The sequence below is a fragment of the Microtus pennsylvanicus genome, chromosome 9, assembly GCF_037038515.1.
Source record: "Microtus pennsylvanicus isolate mMicPen1 chromosome 9, mMicPen1.hap1, whole genome shotgun sequence".
In the NCBI taxonomy this organism is placed as follows: Eukaryota; Metazoa; Chordata; class Mammalia; order Rodentia; family Cricetidae; genus Microtus; species Microtus pennsylvanicus.
The window spans coordinates 65,186,328-65,202,572 of NC_134587.1; the positions used below are offsets into that span (position 1 = coordinate 65,186,328).

The following is a 16,245-nucleotide window of genomic DNA, read 5'->3' on the forward strand; positions in this document are numbered from 1 at the left end:
AGTTGGTTTTCCTTCCACCATGAGAGTCCTAGGATCTAACACAGGATTTTTGGTGGCAAGCACCTTTACCCAGTGAGCCACCTTGCCAGCTTCCCTCCCTGTTAAAGCCAACTATGTGTAATGTGGGTACTTCATAATGAGCTGTGATAAGCCACTCCTTAAAAAAAAACCCCTCTTGACTAGACTTGAGCAAACATTGTAAAAGAACAAAGGGAGGGTGCCCCTGAAACAGCAATTCCTCTACCACCAACCCCAGATCCCTTTCGCTGATTGTCTCCCTGAAGTCAGAATGTACACACTGGCCGTTCTTGGTGTGTCTGAGGCTAAGTCTTTAATCTTTTCTTCGAGTTTGAAATGGAAGCCTGCAGAGAGGGCTCCAAGTTAAGTCAGAGTATTTGCTGAGCAAGCCTGAGAACCAAAATTCAGATCCTAGCACTCATATAATATCCCCAATGTGGCGGCACACACCTGTAACCCCAGTGCTTGGGGACAGGAGATGGAAAGATTTCTATAGCTTGTTGGCCTAGCTCTGGTTCAGTGAGAGACCCTGTCTCAAGAGAAGAAGGCAGAGAGTGCTGAAGCAGGCCACTCAGCATCTTCTCCAGGCCTTTCCCTGCATGTACAGGAGCGCACACACATGTGCCTCCACAAGCACCACGTCCACACATACATCCAGTATTGAATGGGCATACTTAGTGTCCTTTGGGGGTGCATAATAGCCTGCACATCTGTGGGAGCACAATGCCTATTTATCTGTGTGTTTAAATTCTTCAAGTCCAAACCTTGCAGGCTTATAAAATTCCTTTAGATTTTAATTCTGCTATAGTTGTTTCAACTTGCCATTCTTTCTCCACCTGCCATTTCTACCTGCCAAGCACCAACTGAGGCAACATCATGAAATAAGCCACAGTATGAATAAAGTCAAATTCAGTTAGGAAAAAAAAATCCCACAGAAAAACACTACAAAGATGAATGGTACGTCCCATCTTTAACTAATGACTGAAGATTTTCTTTATCTCCCTCCCCCACCCTCAGTAAGTAAAAGAATCTAACAAGTAAAAGTGGCAGGAAGAAAGCTAAATATGTTTAAAGGAATGGAAAGAGATAGGAGCTGGTGCTGCCATGATACCAACTGTACATCAGTGACAGGGAACGGGGGCTCTCACCTGTGTCTCTAGCCTTCCTATGGGCCCAGGGCAGTTTTCCCATTTGAAAGCCAAAGAAGAAAGATTCGCTATAGCTTAATAGCTTGCTAGCCTCCTCCGGTTGACTGATGAGGGAGCTAACTCAAGATGAGAACCCTGCAGCCATGAATCAGAACTGTTTTTGAGGGTTGAAGTGGTAGCTGTTGGTAAAGGCTTACTTTGCAGGTGTGGGGACTTGAGGTTGATCTCTAGAAACTCACATCCAAAACAAAGCCAGACATGGCCGCACACCTATAATCTCAGTGCTGGGGAGGGGGAGGGGGAAGAGATCCCTACAGCTCCCTGCCTGGTGAGCCCTGCCTACTCTGTGCTCCAGGTTCCTTGTGGGAGACTGCCCCTAAAGACAACATGAATAGCACCTGAGGAACAACACCAGAGGTCGACTTCCAATCTCTAGATCTGCAGTTCTCAACCTGTGGGTCACAACCTCTTTGAGGGTCAAACAGCCCCTTAGTGGGAGTCACTTAAGATTATTGGGAAACACAGATATCTATATTATGAGTTGTGATAGTAGCAAAATTACAGGTATGAAGTAGCAACCAAAATAATTTTATGATTGGGGGTCACCACACCATGAGGAACTGTATTAAAGGGTCACAGCATCAGAAGGTTGAGAACCACTAGCTTAGACACGCGTGAATGCATGTGCCCACAAACATGCACACACATGAATATGCACACATGCACACAAACTGGAGTTAGTGTTTCATGATAATTAGTATAATGCATGCTCTCCTCATTCTTTGCCTCCTCTGTGCTTGGCCTCTGCTGAGAGTCTTGTACTACTGGATGAAACACCTAAGAGAGATCCTGTTGGAGTTTTGAGGGTCCGCTAACCATAAGTCATTGGGAGTAAGGAGGTCCACTCACAGTTTGGAGCTGACATCATGGTCAGCAGGCTGTTGACCGTCTCCATGAGGTCATGCTGCTGCTTCTGAAGGACTGAGTTGTTCACGGTGGCCGTCACCAGCTTCTTCTCCAGCTCATCGATGACTGAGCTCTGCTTGGACACGAGCACCTGGAGCTGATCCTTCTGCTCCTTCATGGACTGCAGCTGCACACTGTGCTTGTCCTCCATGGCCAGCACCTTCTTTTCTAGGAAGCTAACAGGAAAGGTGTTTGTAAGCGCAGGGAGTCCCAGAGGCCTCGGGACCTTGCCAGACAAGTGCTTGGTAAGATCTCATCATTTCCAAAGCTAATAAATCTTTTTGTTTCTTGGACTTCTGCTTGGTTAAAATGCAATATAAAGTGGAGAGATCTGGGGGCTAGAGATATGGTTCCATGGTTAGACACACTAGCTGCTCTTGTAGAAGATCTAGTTCTGTTCCCAGCAATCCTATGACTGCTCACAACTCATAACTCCATTTTCTGAATGTGTATACTGGTAAGCATAGCTACCTTCCTTAATTCTAGTTCTATGGGATCTGATTCCCTCTCCTGACCTCCACAGGCACCAGGCATGCATGCTGTGCACATTCCTACATGCAAGCAAAAATCATATGCATAAAAATAATAATCTTTTTAAAAAACATTGTTTTAAGTTTAAAGGGAAATTTCTCACAGCCCCCCACAAATCTTTCAGATTGCCATGGTCAGGTAATTTAGGTGTATTGTGTACATGTGTGTATGTGTGTAAACCTGACAGAGTATGCAGTCTTATCTGTGCAGGAATACACCGGGCTTCGGCACTAAACTGTGTGTGTCAATAACACTGTCTGCTACAAGCTCACAGGATGGTTATTATTTCAAGGCATGCTTGCACGGTGCTTTCCTTGAGAGCAGGGAGTTTGAATTAGACCTCAGGTCTTGTGTTTCCTTTTTCCTAAACTATTTCCAATCTAATATTAATCATAATAACAACACCTGCTCTCTCAGTACCATGTGGCAAGTATTCTACTGTAACAAATATTGTACACAGTTAAATCCTGACGCTGGCTCGTGAGGTTCAGTGACCTAGTCAGTTGTGCATTTGTTCCCTGATCTATAAACTGGGCTGATATCACCAACTGCAAGAGGCTGGTCCGAGGAGTAAGTGCATGGACAGGCATAAACAGGCTGGAATTGACACTTAGGAAGTGTTATTACCAGTGTCAACATTATCATCTAACGTCCAAGGAGTAACTGAACAAAAGTAAATCTCAACACAATAAATCATATGCCTACGGACACACCCAGGTGGCTGATGACGCCAAACTCATGCAGATCTTCTTACTCTAAGCTCCCTTTCCCTTTGTAATCTTAATTTATAAAGATGCATTAGCACTCATAGGTTCGGTTAAGAGTATACTGATTTTTAACTGGAATTTATTCCTGTAATATTAAACACGAGAAAATTCCAAGTGCATAGGATTATGTAAACGCTAGTGGTTCAAGATCATGAACTCCTTCCAGGAACAGACTCCTGCAGTAAAGGCTTGTGGTAACTGCTATGGCCAGTGAGGTGTACAGAAGATAGGAGAATCTAACTCCAAACCAGGGCCTTCTGTACCAGTGTAGAATCAGTGGCTATGTGCTTCATGGCAGAGCCCTTTACCTGCATGGCTACACAGCCCCAGAGTTAGTTTTAGAATAAAAGAGACGGATAAAATGAAGACCGCAAAGTAGTTTTAACTTCTGCCAGTGAATCTAAAGGTGTTGCTTTAGAGAGACATGTTGATCCTGATAAGTGTTTTTTAGTTTTGCTTGAATCTATAAAGAAAGCAATTTTATTTAGAAGAAATTTTTGAAGATTGTTGAAAAGTCATTTGTGGGATGTGAAACACCACATATTTTTTCCCATCAAATTTTTTAAAATCTTAGGCTGGTTGGAACTGAAGACAGGAAACACCCATAGAGAGATCTGACGTCATCAAGGAAATTTCGTGATGTATTTGATGAGGAAACTTTATTATTCCATCCCATATTTGTAACAAAAGAGAAGACAGTTTGTGCAACTTGTAAGAGTCTTGTTCCTTCCGTGTGGTTTTCATTATTGATGGTCTTTGTTTTCATTTCTTTGTTTGTGTTTTTATGGGAAATCAACCCTTGTGTACCTGTCCCTGGGAAAGCAGCTCTGACACGGGCCCCTCAGGGAGATTTTTAGCGGTGCGAGTTGTGGAGCGCTGTTGTGTGAATCATAGAAACTTTTCACTTTGGTATATGTGTGTGGCAAGGTGCTTTTATTGAGAAACCTCGAGATTTAAATATAAATTCAAAAATTGATTTTAATTATTGAAAAGGCACATTATTTATTGACCCAGGTCAGTTAAACTGAGGGAAGTGTAAGGGCTTAAATTAGGGCTGGAAGGCAAGGGGTTGTTTAAGCAAGAATTACGAGAAGCCACAGCTACACTGGTTGGAAACACGTTCACTGTAGGAAAAAAAAAAAAAAACCTTGGTTTATAAAGAAATCTCACCAAATCCTGGAATGAATTTTAAAATATAGTCTAAGTTTCTATGTATTTCAAAGCAGTTCTCTGAGCAGCTGACTTTGTGTAACGAAGTTTGTTACAACAGTGGATATAAAATAAGGAGCAAGAGTTGGACTTGTCTAGGAAAAAGGCAAACATTGACAGTAAATAGTTAACCCTTCATAGTCACAGCTTTGAATCTGTGGAGTCAAGCGCTCTGGGTTGAAATTATTGGGGGAGGGTGCTAAACTTGTACCCATGCTAAACTTGTACATCCCCTCTTTTTTATTACTCCCTAGATAATACAGCATCATTGTGATCACAGTTGTCACACTATGCTAGGTATTATCTGTAAGCATCCTAGGAACAATTTAAACCATAGAGGAGGATTATGAAGGCTATGCCCCATTTTATATAAGGGATTTGTGTATCGATGGATTTGGTATCTATGGAAGTAGATTATAGATCCAATCTCCTATGCATCCTGGATGATGGGAGAGTTTACAGAGAAGACACCGGGTGGCATTGTGAGCATATTGACTGGTTGTGAAGCCTCGGGAAGAAGCAGTCATCAGTACCAGAGCATGTTCAACAAACTGAGCAGTGCTGCCTCTCTGAGAAGCAGGGTGCTTACAGCAAGTCAGAGTCACCAGCATTCACAGGAGCCTTGCCAAGGGAAGCTAAGATTGCAGCGTCTTAAGTTCTCGTTTCTTACCATGCAATAGGGAAATTTCAAATAAGAAAGAAAACTGTTCCAATAAGGAAAAAAACTCTTATTTGCTTTTCAAGCTCATAAATAGAAGATAGGGTCTACCTGGCTACTCAGAGAACAAGAAGAATAACTGCAGCTTAGGTTTTCATTAACACTGAGGATGTGGTGAGCCCGTGTCTGTCCCGTTCTGGATAAAGACTGAGATATGCTATTAGGACCACTTTCACACTCTCTCACGGTCTCAGCTGAAAACAAAGACGTGAGCACCACATGGATTGTAAAGCTACTCCCTGGTGGCCCCCAGTAGATGAAAACAGTTTACTCTTGTATAGATTATGTTGAGATTTTTAAATATTTATTTTAAATATTGGCGCAATTATATTTCACATTACCTTTTTTTTTTTTACTTATCATAAGCTTTTGAACGTATTGACTGGTGCGTGTGAACGAGCGAGCAAGCAAGTGTGGAACGGGGCGCACGCCACTGTGGCATGGTGGAACTCCTTGGACAGTTTTGTGGAGCTGGTCCTCTCCTTCCACCTTTGTGGGGGGGATTGAACTCAGGTTGACAGCTTGTCTGGCGTGCACTTTGTCCTGCTGAGCCTCCTCACTGGACCTCACCGTTGGTTTTAAAAAGAAAGTATTGCACACTGAAACAGATGCTCGCTTCCAGCTTTCCTGGTGTGCTTCATCTCACAAGAAACAAGGTCCCCAGCCGGCACAGCAGTGCATGCCTTTGATCCCAGCGCTAGGAAAGGACTAGCCTGGTCTCCATGCTAAGTTTCAGGCAGACTGTGATTACACAGTGAGAACCCCCACAGGCCATGAAATGTAGTGAGGCTGATATTCAGCCCCACTAGTGTTTTGTGTAGATTAAACTGCATATGTTGAGGAAATTTTGAAAGATTCCTTCCAGAGTCTTTAAAGGGCCAGAATGAAAAACAAAATTCAAAACTAATCAAAATTGTTGGGTCAGTTCAGAATTTTTTTCTAAATTCTCCTTGCCTCTTATTCTCAGAGCCTCTGACCCATATATGTTCCAGGCAGAAATCCATCATCTGGGGGGAGCTAAGCTTATAGTCATGGGTATCTGGAAAGGGTACAGTTCTGAATCTCAAGTATTTTATAGCACGAGTACCTGTTCTTATCTTGTAGTTTGTTTATTTCACTGGTCTGGTCCAAAATCTGCTTTTCCAATTTGTTAGTGGAAATAGAATGTTGGAGAAGCTGCAACTCGAGTCTTGTCGTCTGGTTTAATACCTGCATATAACAAAGAGAATTACTGCCTACCGTCTTGATTAGTACAATGTATGCCATTTCTTGATTCAGTCATCAAACTGATCAGAAAGCATGTTACCCATTAACTCAGCCGTCTTGTTTTGACACATGAGTTTCTCTTGTCCTATGCCATAAAACATGATCATATCTAAATCTCCATTTCCATCTTCCTACTCTCCCCCCAAACACAGCCACCATCTGACTTTTTTTTTAATAACCAACCAAGTCCATATGAGTTTGTGTGGGGCCATCTGGTGCAGTGCAGGAGATCTTCTAGTGCCCAAAGAAAAGAATATTCTCGCTTCCCCAGCAGCTGTTAACTGCCAGTAGCTCCTCAGTGAGGGATAGCCTGGAGTACTCCTCCCCCATCCAGGCCTGGCACATTTTTTATGCCCATAAAGATTGAGGTGTCGTGGAACACACCTAACTGTGTTATCTATTAAGTCCTTTCATAGGAAACGAGTGACAGCTCTGGAAAGCAGCTAGAATCAAATCATATATTATGTTTCTCCTTCTGTAACATTTTACTGCTTTATATAACATAGCAAATGGTGATATACCACTTTATAGATCAAAACTTATAAATGAATAAAAAATTACCTCAACCTAGCTAAATGTCTCAGCGAGGAAAGGCACTTGCCACCAAGCCAGATGACTACACAGGATAGAGCGAACTCCTGCAGATTGTCCTTTGACCTACATACACACACACACACACACACACACACACGCACGCACGCACGCACCATGCATTAAATAAATCTAATAATTTTATTCTAAATAATTTTCCTCTGTTCAAAAATTTCTGTGAGTGGACAAAAGGACAGTCACATGCCTCCCTGTGTGGCGGTGGGAGCTCATTGCTAGCCTGCCGTCTCCCAGCTAATGCCCACTTGTTAAGCCTTTTCTTTCTTCTGTTCTATTTTTCTTGTTCCTATTTTAAAAGTCTTTCTGACTAATTAGGGAATAATGAAATCCCACTATCCAGTGGAAGCCAGTGATGGCCATTGTGTGGGCTCTTTGGTGCCTGGCTGCCTCCCAGCAGGAAGAATCAACTACTCACATCCTCGTGTGGTGTCACTCAGGATGTGATATCACCTGTTAATGGAAGTCTGAATCGTTGCCCAGCAACCAGGGACCTTGAACAAGAATCATTGTTTGTGGGGGTCCTTGTCACCAGCACAGCCCTGGCCTGTCTCATATGCAGGTGCCGGGCATGTCTGGTCCTTGTCAAGCCTGGTTGAGGTCATAGCAGAAGGCTCCTGGGAAGGAGCCGAGCACTGGCCTGTGGTCGCAATGCCATGAGCACAGCCTTGCCCTCTGTTTTTTCTCTACAGACATTCAGTACCCGTTTATTCATCAAGAATGGCACAATTTGGTCTCCTCTTTAATCCATGAGAATTATGGAATGAGGACAGTTTTGGGGAGGCAGAGAAAGATGCCAGTAGAACCTGCTTGATACAGGAATGACACATGTATGTGTAAAAGGGGAGTATATATGTAGAGACGCGCACATGTCATGGCACGCGTGTGGTGGTCAGAGGACACCATTCGGACTTGGTTCTCTCCTTCTGCCTTATTGAGGCAGGGTTCAGCTTGCTTCTGCTGTGATGTGTGCGAAAGGCTAGTCAACCCACATCATCTAGGGAGCTCTTTCCTGCGTCCCTTTGTGCTTTAGGAGCATGGACCTTATGGATGGGCATCACCTCATCAACTAGGGTGTTCATGCTTATGTGGCAAGTGCCTTTACCTCTGAAACATATCACCGACCATCACATCAGCTTTCCAAAGGCTCGAATAGTTCAACAGATCTCACGGTTCTGAGTTAGCATGTTGTCCAGGTCAGGTAATGGCTGTAAGATCTCAGACCTCCAGCTACGTATGGTTGTCTAATATCCCCAGTCTAGAAGAGTTGTACATCTAACCAGAAATATTTGTATTTTATGGAACCTATTCCATACTCCCATCCGTCAGTGCCCAACAGTGCTGTCAACTGGACAGAGAACCTAAGTCAGCCTCTCCGTGTCCTTCCTGGGGCTCGCCCGCGTTGATGTGTTTATTTGGACTCTGCAGCTGTTTTCTCTCCATCCCTGGCCTGTTTTCCTGTTAGCCTCAGTCATAGGATGTCTAACTTCATAGTGGCATTTTTTAAATCCTGTGATCTTACACCAGATGTCACAAAGGTTTGCATAGTTGTTCTGTGTCCTAACGTTATTTTTTGTTGTAGCAGAAAAAAAAAACACAAGAAATGCTCTGCTGTGATTAAGGATGTTTTGGAAGAGCCTGGCATCCCCGAGACTTACTGTCAAAAGCTGCAGAATATGACTTAACCAATACTGTTATTTTATCAATTGGGTTTTTAAATAGATGCACTGTTTCTTTTTAAACTACTATATCTCGTCATGTTAGCACGTATTAACAAGGAGGATTAAATCTGTAATTGTAATCTGTGGAAAATGTGTGTTCCTTACATTGTTCCTGAATGCCTGATAGTGTTGAAGGATGATAACCAAATAATTCCTTACTCTGATTTTTATAGAAGTTTTTGATCTTCTGTTTTCTCTATGAAAACATTTTTTAGAGAGACTCTGAAAGACAATTATCACCATGTCTCAGGGCGTGAGAGGCTAGTGGTTACTCTCCTGTGAGTTATGCTGTCTTGTGCGGAGGTCTAGCCGTTGGTCCTCTTAGTTACAGCAGCAGGTGGCGTACTGAATATGGGGGTGGTTTACAGTGAGGCCCTCTGTTGATTTTTTTAAAGGGTCCGTATAGCTCAGAGCATGATGATACACACTTGGTTAACAATTATCCCAATTCTAGGGTTAGATTTAAGAGCAAGGTTTCCAGCTGTCTGCTTCATGGCTTCTGTTTCTCAAATATACAAAGCAGAAGAACTTGGAAATGAAAAATAATATCTGGAGTGTAGAAGAGCGAAGGAACATTTATATTAACATAGTAAGCTGTGCATATTGCTAGGGGGCCCCATAGGATAAATTAAATTTAGCCCCAGTTGCTAACTGTAACTATCCCTTAATTCCTCAGCTCTGAAGCCACCACCTTCCTCCACAGCCAGTGTCTGTACCTTTCCACTATTCCACTGCACAGCCAGCCACAGGCACGTGGTCTGCTGGCTGCTGCACCAGGGGGTTTTGTCTGTCACTTACTTGGGCTTCCACATCAGTCAGTTTCCGAGTTTGGGCCGCTGTCTGATTCAGCAGGCTGGTTCCGATCTCTATCATCACAGCCGTCTGGTTCTGCACCACGTTCTGTTGGATCTCCACCATCTCCTTCTTCATGTTGTCCTGAATATAGTTCTCCAGCTAGGAAGGAGCATGGGATGGACAGACAGTCATTAGTTAAGCGGCTAGAATCCTGGTTCCTAAGTATATGTCCCTTGCCTCTTGTCTAAAACACTGTATTTAGGGCGATAGGGAGACTCAGCAGCCAGGGGTCTAGCTCTGCTGCTTAGCACTTGGCCCTTTGAACATAGACTTCCTTGTATGTAAATTAGCATCTCCAATGACTCAGTTGAGCACCTCAAAAATAAGGCTGTGCTTCTACGTCATCATGTGTGTGTGTTCCTTGGCGCTCAAAAATTCATTTTCCTTTTTAAAATGGCAATTTGATGATGAGAACTATTAATTGACCCAATCTATAGCTAAAGGACAAAAATTATTTTTATTCTTTTTGTACAAAGAAGAGTGTTTTTCTGCTAAACTGAGTATGAAAGCGGAGTCTAGTGCCTGTCTTTAAATCTGAAGGTCTCTACAGAGGGTCATTGGGTCAGTCATAAAACCTCTTCCAAACACATTGACCAGCGATGATCCACTTCTGCCTTGAAGGGTAAGAAAGTAGTTCAGGAGGAGTAGAGTTCTCCTCTGAGTTTCAAGGGCATCCTTGTTGGGTAGACTCATGTGTGGGTCCTGGTGGGTGCTGTGCGGTCCATGGATTTGCACTCTTAACTCTATGCTGTTCCCACTGTGTCTTTGCTCTTGGCACTGCCCTGTCCATCGATCTCCCACCTCCCACACAAGCTTTCTGGATAGCTAGCAGGCATTCCTTGCTGTTCCTCGATTGTTGAGCAGATTGACTCCATCAGTGTGACATGGCCTAAAGCTCTCTGGTCATCTATGAAAGTGTGAAGACGATGCCTCCATCACGACATGGAGGTGAGATGCTGTAAAACTCCAGTAGCTGTGGGTATAGTATCCTTCTTAATGCACTGCTTACAGATTGCGTGGGCAGCACTTGGCATGTATGAGCCTGCATCACAGCCAGCTCATCCAAAACTGGCCTCCATGTTTAATTCTTCCTCTCCACACCCAGCAAAGACAACATTTGCAGGGATATGTTCTGGGAGTCAGGAACTAGGAAGATGTCCTGAACCCGAAGTGTAGATCTATGCTCAGAACCACAGTCTACAAGCCTACTGCAAATGAGGATCTTGACTTCCCTTTTTTCACTCTGAAACACGAAACTAGAGAGGGAAAATGAACCCCTAATGCCTCCCTCCCCTTTTTCTGGGTAAAATGTGCTTGAAAATGTCAGAGACAGGAGAAGGTCGTCTGTGAAGGGAACATTTAAATTTAAAATTAGACTAGGAACTTTAAAAAAAAAAGGCTTAATTATTAGAAATAAAATTTCCTTATTTTGTTACTATATCTTTTTCTAAGCTTGAAGACAAGCAATTCTGAAAGGTCAGCAATCCAGGAAGAGGCAGGGGAGGACAACACAGCCATGTGCATGGAGATGCTGTGTGTAATCACAGCCATGTGCATGGACACACTGCATGTAATCACAGCCATGTGCATGGACACACTGCATGTAATCACAGCCATGTGCATGGACACACTGCATGTAATCACAGCCATGTGCATGGACACACTGCATGTAATCACAGCCATGTACAAGGATACACTGCAGTACTGCTTTTGAATCAATTAAATGCAGTTTCTCTCGAGGTCAGTGCCTTGAAATTGCAGGGTGGGGAACATGGCCCACCAACGGTAACATCGAGTGGCCAGTTTTACTGAAAGTAAAGTTCTGAGAAGCCGTGAGCTGCTTGAGAAAGAGGACATTAACTCCTCAGAAGCAGCCCGGCAGCAGCAAGGCCTGTTGGGACGGCGAATATCTGTTCATCTCTGGCCACATCTCAGCACTCTTTACTATTTCTGCGAGCTCAGAATGACCTAGCTGAGAGCCAGCGCTTGCAAGCACAGTGTTAACTCATCCCCATAGCCCCTGCACGTTCCAGCCTTTTAACACCCAGCAGTGGTATAGCTCCAAATTAGCTTGAGCCTACTTTCCTATTCAGGGTTTCACAGTGTTTACAGACTGCCTCACTAGGATCGCAGCTGCTTCAGTCAACAAGAAAACTAGAATTAGGACAACAGGTATTGTTTGGTGGTGAAGTGCTTGGCCAGCATATACAAGGCCCTAAGTGCCATCCCCAGCACCATGAAGAAGAAAAAGAAAGCCCAAAATCAAAGATTATCATTATCAGTCATGTCTCCCAAGAGTGTCATGACTGAAGAGTCTGCTTTTCCTCTCCAAAGACTTGTACTGATTTTTGAGACAGGAAGACTATGGTTGTTTATACAATAATGTGAAGACAGCCATTTCCAAACGAAGGTCTCCTTCATACAGTAGCCATTCTACAAATCATGACATCTCAGAGAACCCAAGACTAACTCTAGACATGAAACTCCCAGCTGACCCATAGAGACAGACAGACCTTGAAACTGTCCTTTCTCCAGGCATAATGTAAATTCATTCTTTTCTAATTGACCAGCCGGGGTCTCTTTCAGGTCAGGGTTTCTTATTGTGTTTAATCCCTGATAGCAGAAATCTGCTTAGTGAAGCCCATTCTGCCATAAGAAGTCAGCCTGAGGGAAGACAGGGTAAATAGAGCTGTTCTCCCTTGGGCTCCCTTTTATGTCACCCACATTTAGTGGTGGTTAGCAACAACAGCTCCAGGAGCCTCCTTGAGCCTCCTCTGGAAGGGCATGGTTCTTATTTCTTGCACACAGTTTCGTATACCCACTCTTCACATGGACCGTTGATATCAGCGTCTTGTGGTCATGCCCTGACGGTGGTCTGTAGGCACAAGTGTATGGAAAGATACCTGTATACCTATGAGAGGTTTACTCTGTGTTGGGGTGTTCACTTCTAATGGTTGAAGTACCTCTAGGATGCTGAACCCCTACTGTTCCTGTGCTCAGAATGCAGAGGATCTCTGGGTCTAACACTATAGTGTGTCGTGATTCTGTAGTTGGCAAACATTGTTGCTTAATGTTGGATATACACCTAATGCAATGCCTAAAGTCTGGCAACAAATCAAAGCTCAGCTGTCCTAATAAAATACATTAACATACACACACGTGTGTATAATGTCAAATGTGTTCTAAGGTTTAATTGCCCCCTTAGCCTTTTGAATGATGAGACTTAACAGGAAAAGTATGTCTATTTGTGAGACAGCCATGCAGGTTGATTATACATTAAACTCTCTCTGGCCAACCTCACTATTTTTTAGACTGAAAAGAAAGTCATCTTGCACTTTGCAAGTGCAAGGAGAAAGGAAAACACATATATTGTGCAGGAATTGCCTGCAGTGTAGGGGTGTGATGTTGGCCCCTTGACAACAGCATCTCCTCGTTGAAGGTGCTAGTAGATGGTGCGCAGAACTGAGTGGCCCCATCCCCTCTCACTAGTGAATTTATGTCCTGGGAAATTAAAATTAACTTGATGTTTCTTTGGACATATCGCCTCACTTGATAAACAAAATGCTGTAACTGTTCTGACAGATGGGACAGAGGAAGGGAAGGAGGTTCTTTTCTTTGCTTTTGTTTGTTGTGTAACAGGTCTGGCCTTGAACTTGTGAACCTCCTGTGTGCCTACTAAGTGCTTAGATTACTGGGGAACCCTGTCATGCCCAGTCTTTTCCATCTCCATCCCCACATTTTCCTCTGGACCCTAAGGCAGTCCTTGCCTTCTCTTCCACCACCCTGTCTTCAGAGTAAGGGAAACCAAATATAAATTTGATCTCTCTGTGACTTGTCTTGTTCCCTGACTTTGTCTGGAAATGAATCTCCATTCTTTCACGTGGTGATGTCCAGTACTGACATCCTCTAATTTCTTTGACCTCTGTATTAGTCTGGCTTTGTTGTAAGACAGAAGCCCAGAGGGTGGGTTCCCTGGCAAGGAAAGAGGTTAATTAGGTTCAGTGCAGTGGGCCTGTGGCAGAGTCTTGCCTAGCATGTGCAAGGACCTGGGCTCAATCAGCTCACATGGGAAAGTCAAAGCCTAAAGAGCACGACGGACAGCTTCCGTGGCAACATGACGTCACAGGTCATCACTGCAGGAGCTCATGTGGAAGGGAAAGATCAAAGAGTGAGACAGAAACCAGAAAGACCAGGAGGGGACAGTCTTGCTCCTTCATAACAACACTCTTGGAAGACCTAACCAGGGTCCCAGGAGAGCTCCTTTAATCCCTTCCGAGTGCAGTGCCCCCCAGTGACCTATGGCTAGACTCCCAGATGATAGGTCCCACCATTCCCAAATCTGTGACACTGGGGACAAAGCTTACACCACACAAACCACCGGGAGAGCGCAAATGTAAACCAGAGCAGTCTCAGCTTTGGGAGCATATGGCCCTCCTGCTGTGCCTGTTTGCACAGAATGTTAGAGTAGCAACAAAGACACATTAGGAAAGCCAGTCCTCTGGTCGAGAGAATGGGATCTCTGGCCTGGGTGGTTGGGTACCTGACAGTGCTGCTGGGCCAGGACAATCACCTGGCCAAAGGACTACTCCTAGGAAGGCAGGCTCACTGTAAGCCATTCTAAAGAGAGAGGCGGAATAATTATCCCTTTAACGAGATACTGTGTTGTCTGCCCCAGAGTTCCCATCCCTAACTCAGTCTGAGAGAGTGCAGCATGCCGTGCACCTTCAGAAGCCTGCTGAGTTTTCTGAATAGTGCCCTGTCCTGTTCTGTGCGTGAGTCATGTTTCCCCCAACACTCTGGGCGTCCTTAATCTTTACCTGCCCCAGGAGGGGGGAGTAGCGCTTTTTGACTCTAATAAATTGTCTTTAAGGTTCCATTTGAGTCCATTCTTAAATTCTTAAGAAGACTTAAGAAGGGACCGCCATTTCCCCTGAATGAGGCTACTCAAGACCTCCCAGCTCTTTTGTTCCTTAAGCCCTTCCCTCCTGTGTTCATACTCTCCCCCTTTGTGCTCCTGAAGCAGGGATGCATTCTGATTTAAAAAGAACAAGTGCTGTTTAATTTATTTTTAAATCCACCACTGGAAGTGAATGTCCATGTTCATTTTGGAAACTAAATGTCTGTAACCATTTCCATATACTCCCTTAGAAACAACAGCCCAAACATTTGCTCTTGTAATTAGGCTGAAATTTCAAGTGCAAGATTACTAAGTCCAGGGATGCCGTGTGGGGATGGCTTTTGACCTAATGTTCTCTAGTCTTTGTCATGGGGAAAGTCTGAGGCATATTTTGAGGTCTCCAGACACAAAAGTGGCAGTTCCTGGGCCCTCCCCCTCCTTACGGCACCGCTTTGTTGGTTTTGGTTTTCAAGTCTCTAGCTTTTGCTGCCTAAGCATCTGTGTTCTCAGCAGTGTTGCTAAGGGATGCTGAGATTAAAGGGGAAGGGACAGGAGGCTCGTGCTTCAGAGAAGTCTTTGTCTTTCTAGGATATACGTGGGAGGCCCATAGACGAAGACGTATCACCACAGGTCGTGTTCAGATGCCCCCCACAGCTAGGAAGCAAGTGTCTTCTTGATTATCATGTTTGTACACCATCTTCCTTTATATGACGTAGGGACACCCACATCAGAGCGAATAGCCCACTTCTGCTCTCCAGATCTGCTTCTTTTGCATAGTCAGTGTAAGGCAGCTTAACCCAGAGGGGGACAGAGGCCAGACCTCTGGCCTTAGCTCCCAGGTGGTTGGCACATAGGACATCTCTTAAACAGCAGTCTGTCTTCCATTTTCCATGGCCATGGGACCACAGCCTCTGTAAGGTTTTCCCAGAATACTCTAACGCTACTTTTTTTTCTCATTGGTTAATCTGAGTGACTTTCTGTTATCTGTTACGTGTTATCTTCAGACATGCTTCTCTTGCTACCTTCATCATCATGAAGAGATGAAATAACATCTTGGTGATCCCATCACAAAGTCATAGGTGGGAATTGCAGGCCTTGGCTGGCAGCCTTGTCTCTAACTCCTGAGATGACACATCTCCACTGAGTCTGTGTTCCTGCACAGTGCACTGTCAAATGACACCTGGCTTGTTCTTAGCTTTTTGAGGCTGTGCTTTTTTCTGTGTTGTTGGGGTGCCTTTTCCTGTACCCCTTTGCTGCTGTGTCTACCCTACTGTCTGTCATTGCTTCAGATCTGACTTTTTCCCTCAGCAGCTACCATTCTGAATGTATGAAGGTTTAATAAAACTTTGTAAAGCAGAATGGACATTTTATTTAGCATAGGATATCTTACTTTATAAAAGCGGTATCTAGAGAGCTGTTGAGGTGTACGTGTCTATCTAATACCTGTTAGAGCACAGGCCCGTTCCACCTTACAGAGCCTGTACATCAAGGGATAAAATGTGGCCGAGCCTCCAAGACCAGATGTCCATATGCGAAGCAGAGC

General features: G+C 44.1%; 2 protein-coding genes across 6 annotated transcripts in view; one reads left to right on the forward strand and one right to left on the reverse strand.

Annotated features, from left to right (window-relative positions):
- The window catches only part of Mcph1 (microcephalin 1), a 199,832-nt gene that overhangs the window by 101,558 nt on the left and 82,029 nt on the right, over nt 1-16,245 (forward strand). The gene's annotated exons all lie outside the window — the stretch shown is intronic.
- Angpt2 (angiopoietin 2) overlaps nt 1-16,245 on the reverse strand; it is a 52,396-nt gene that overhangs the window by 13,647 nt on the left and 22,504 nt on the right. The window contains exons 2-4 of the mRNA XM_075986289.1: nt 9,749-9,904; nt 6,445-6,566; nt 2,076-2,308 (exon numbers count right to left, since the gene is read on the reverse strand). Coding sequence (XP_075842404.1) covers nt 2,076-2,308; nt 6,445-6,566; nt 9,749-9,904 — 511 coding nt within the window. The remainder of the gene's footprint in view (nt 1-2,075; nt 2,309-6,444; nt 6,567-9,748; nt 9,905-16,245) is intronic.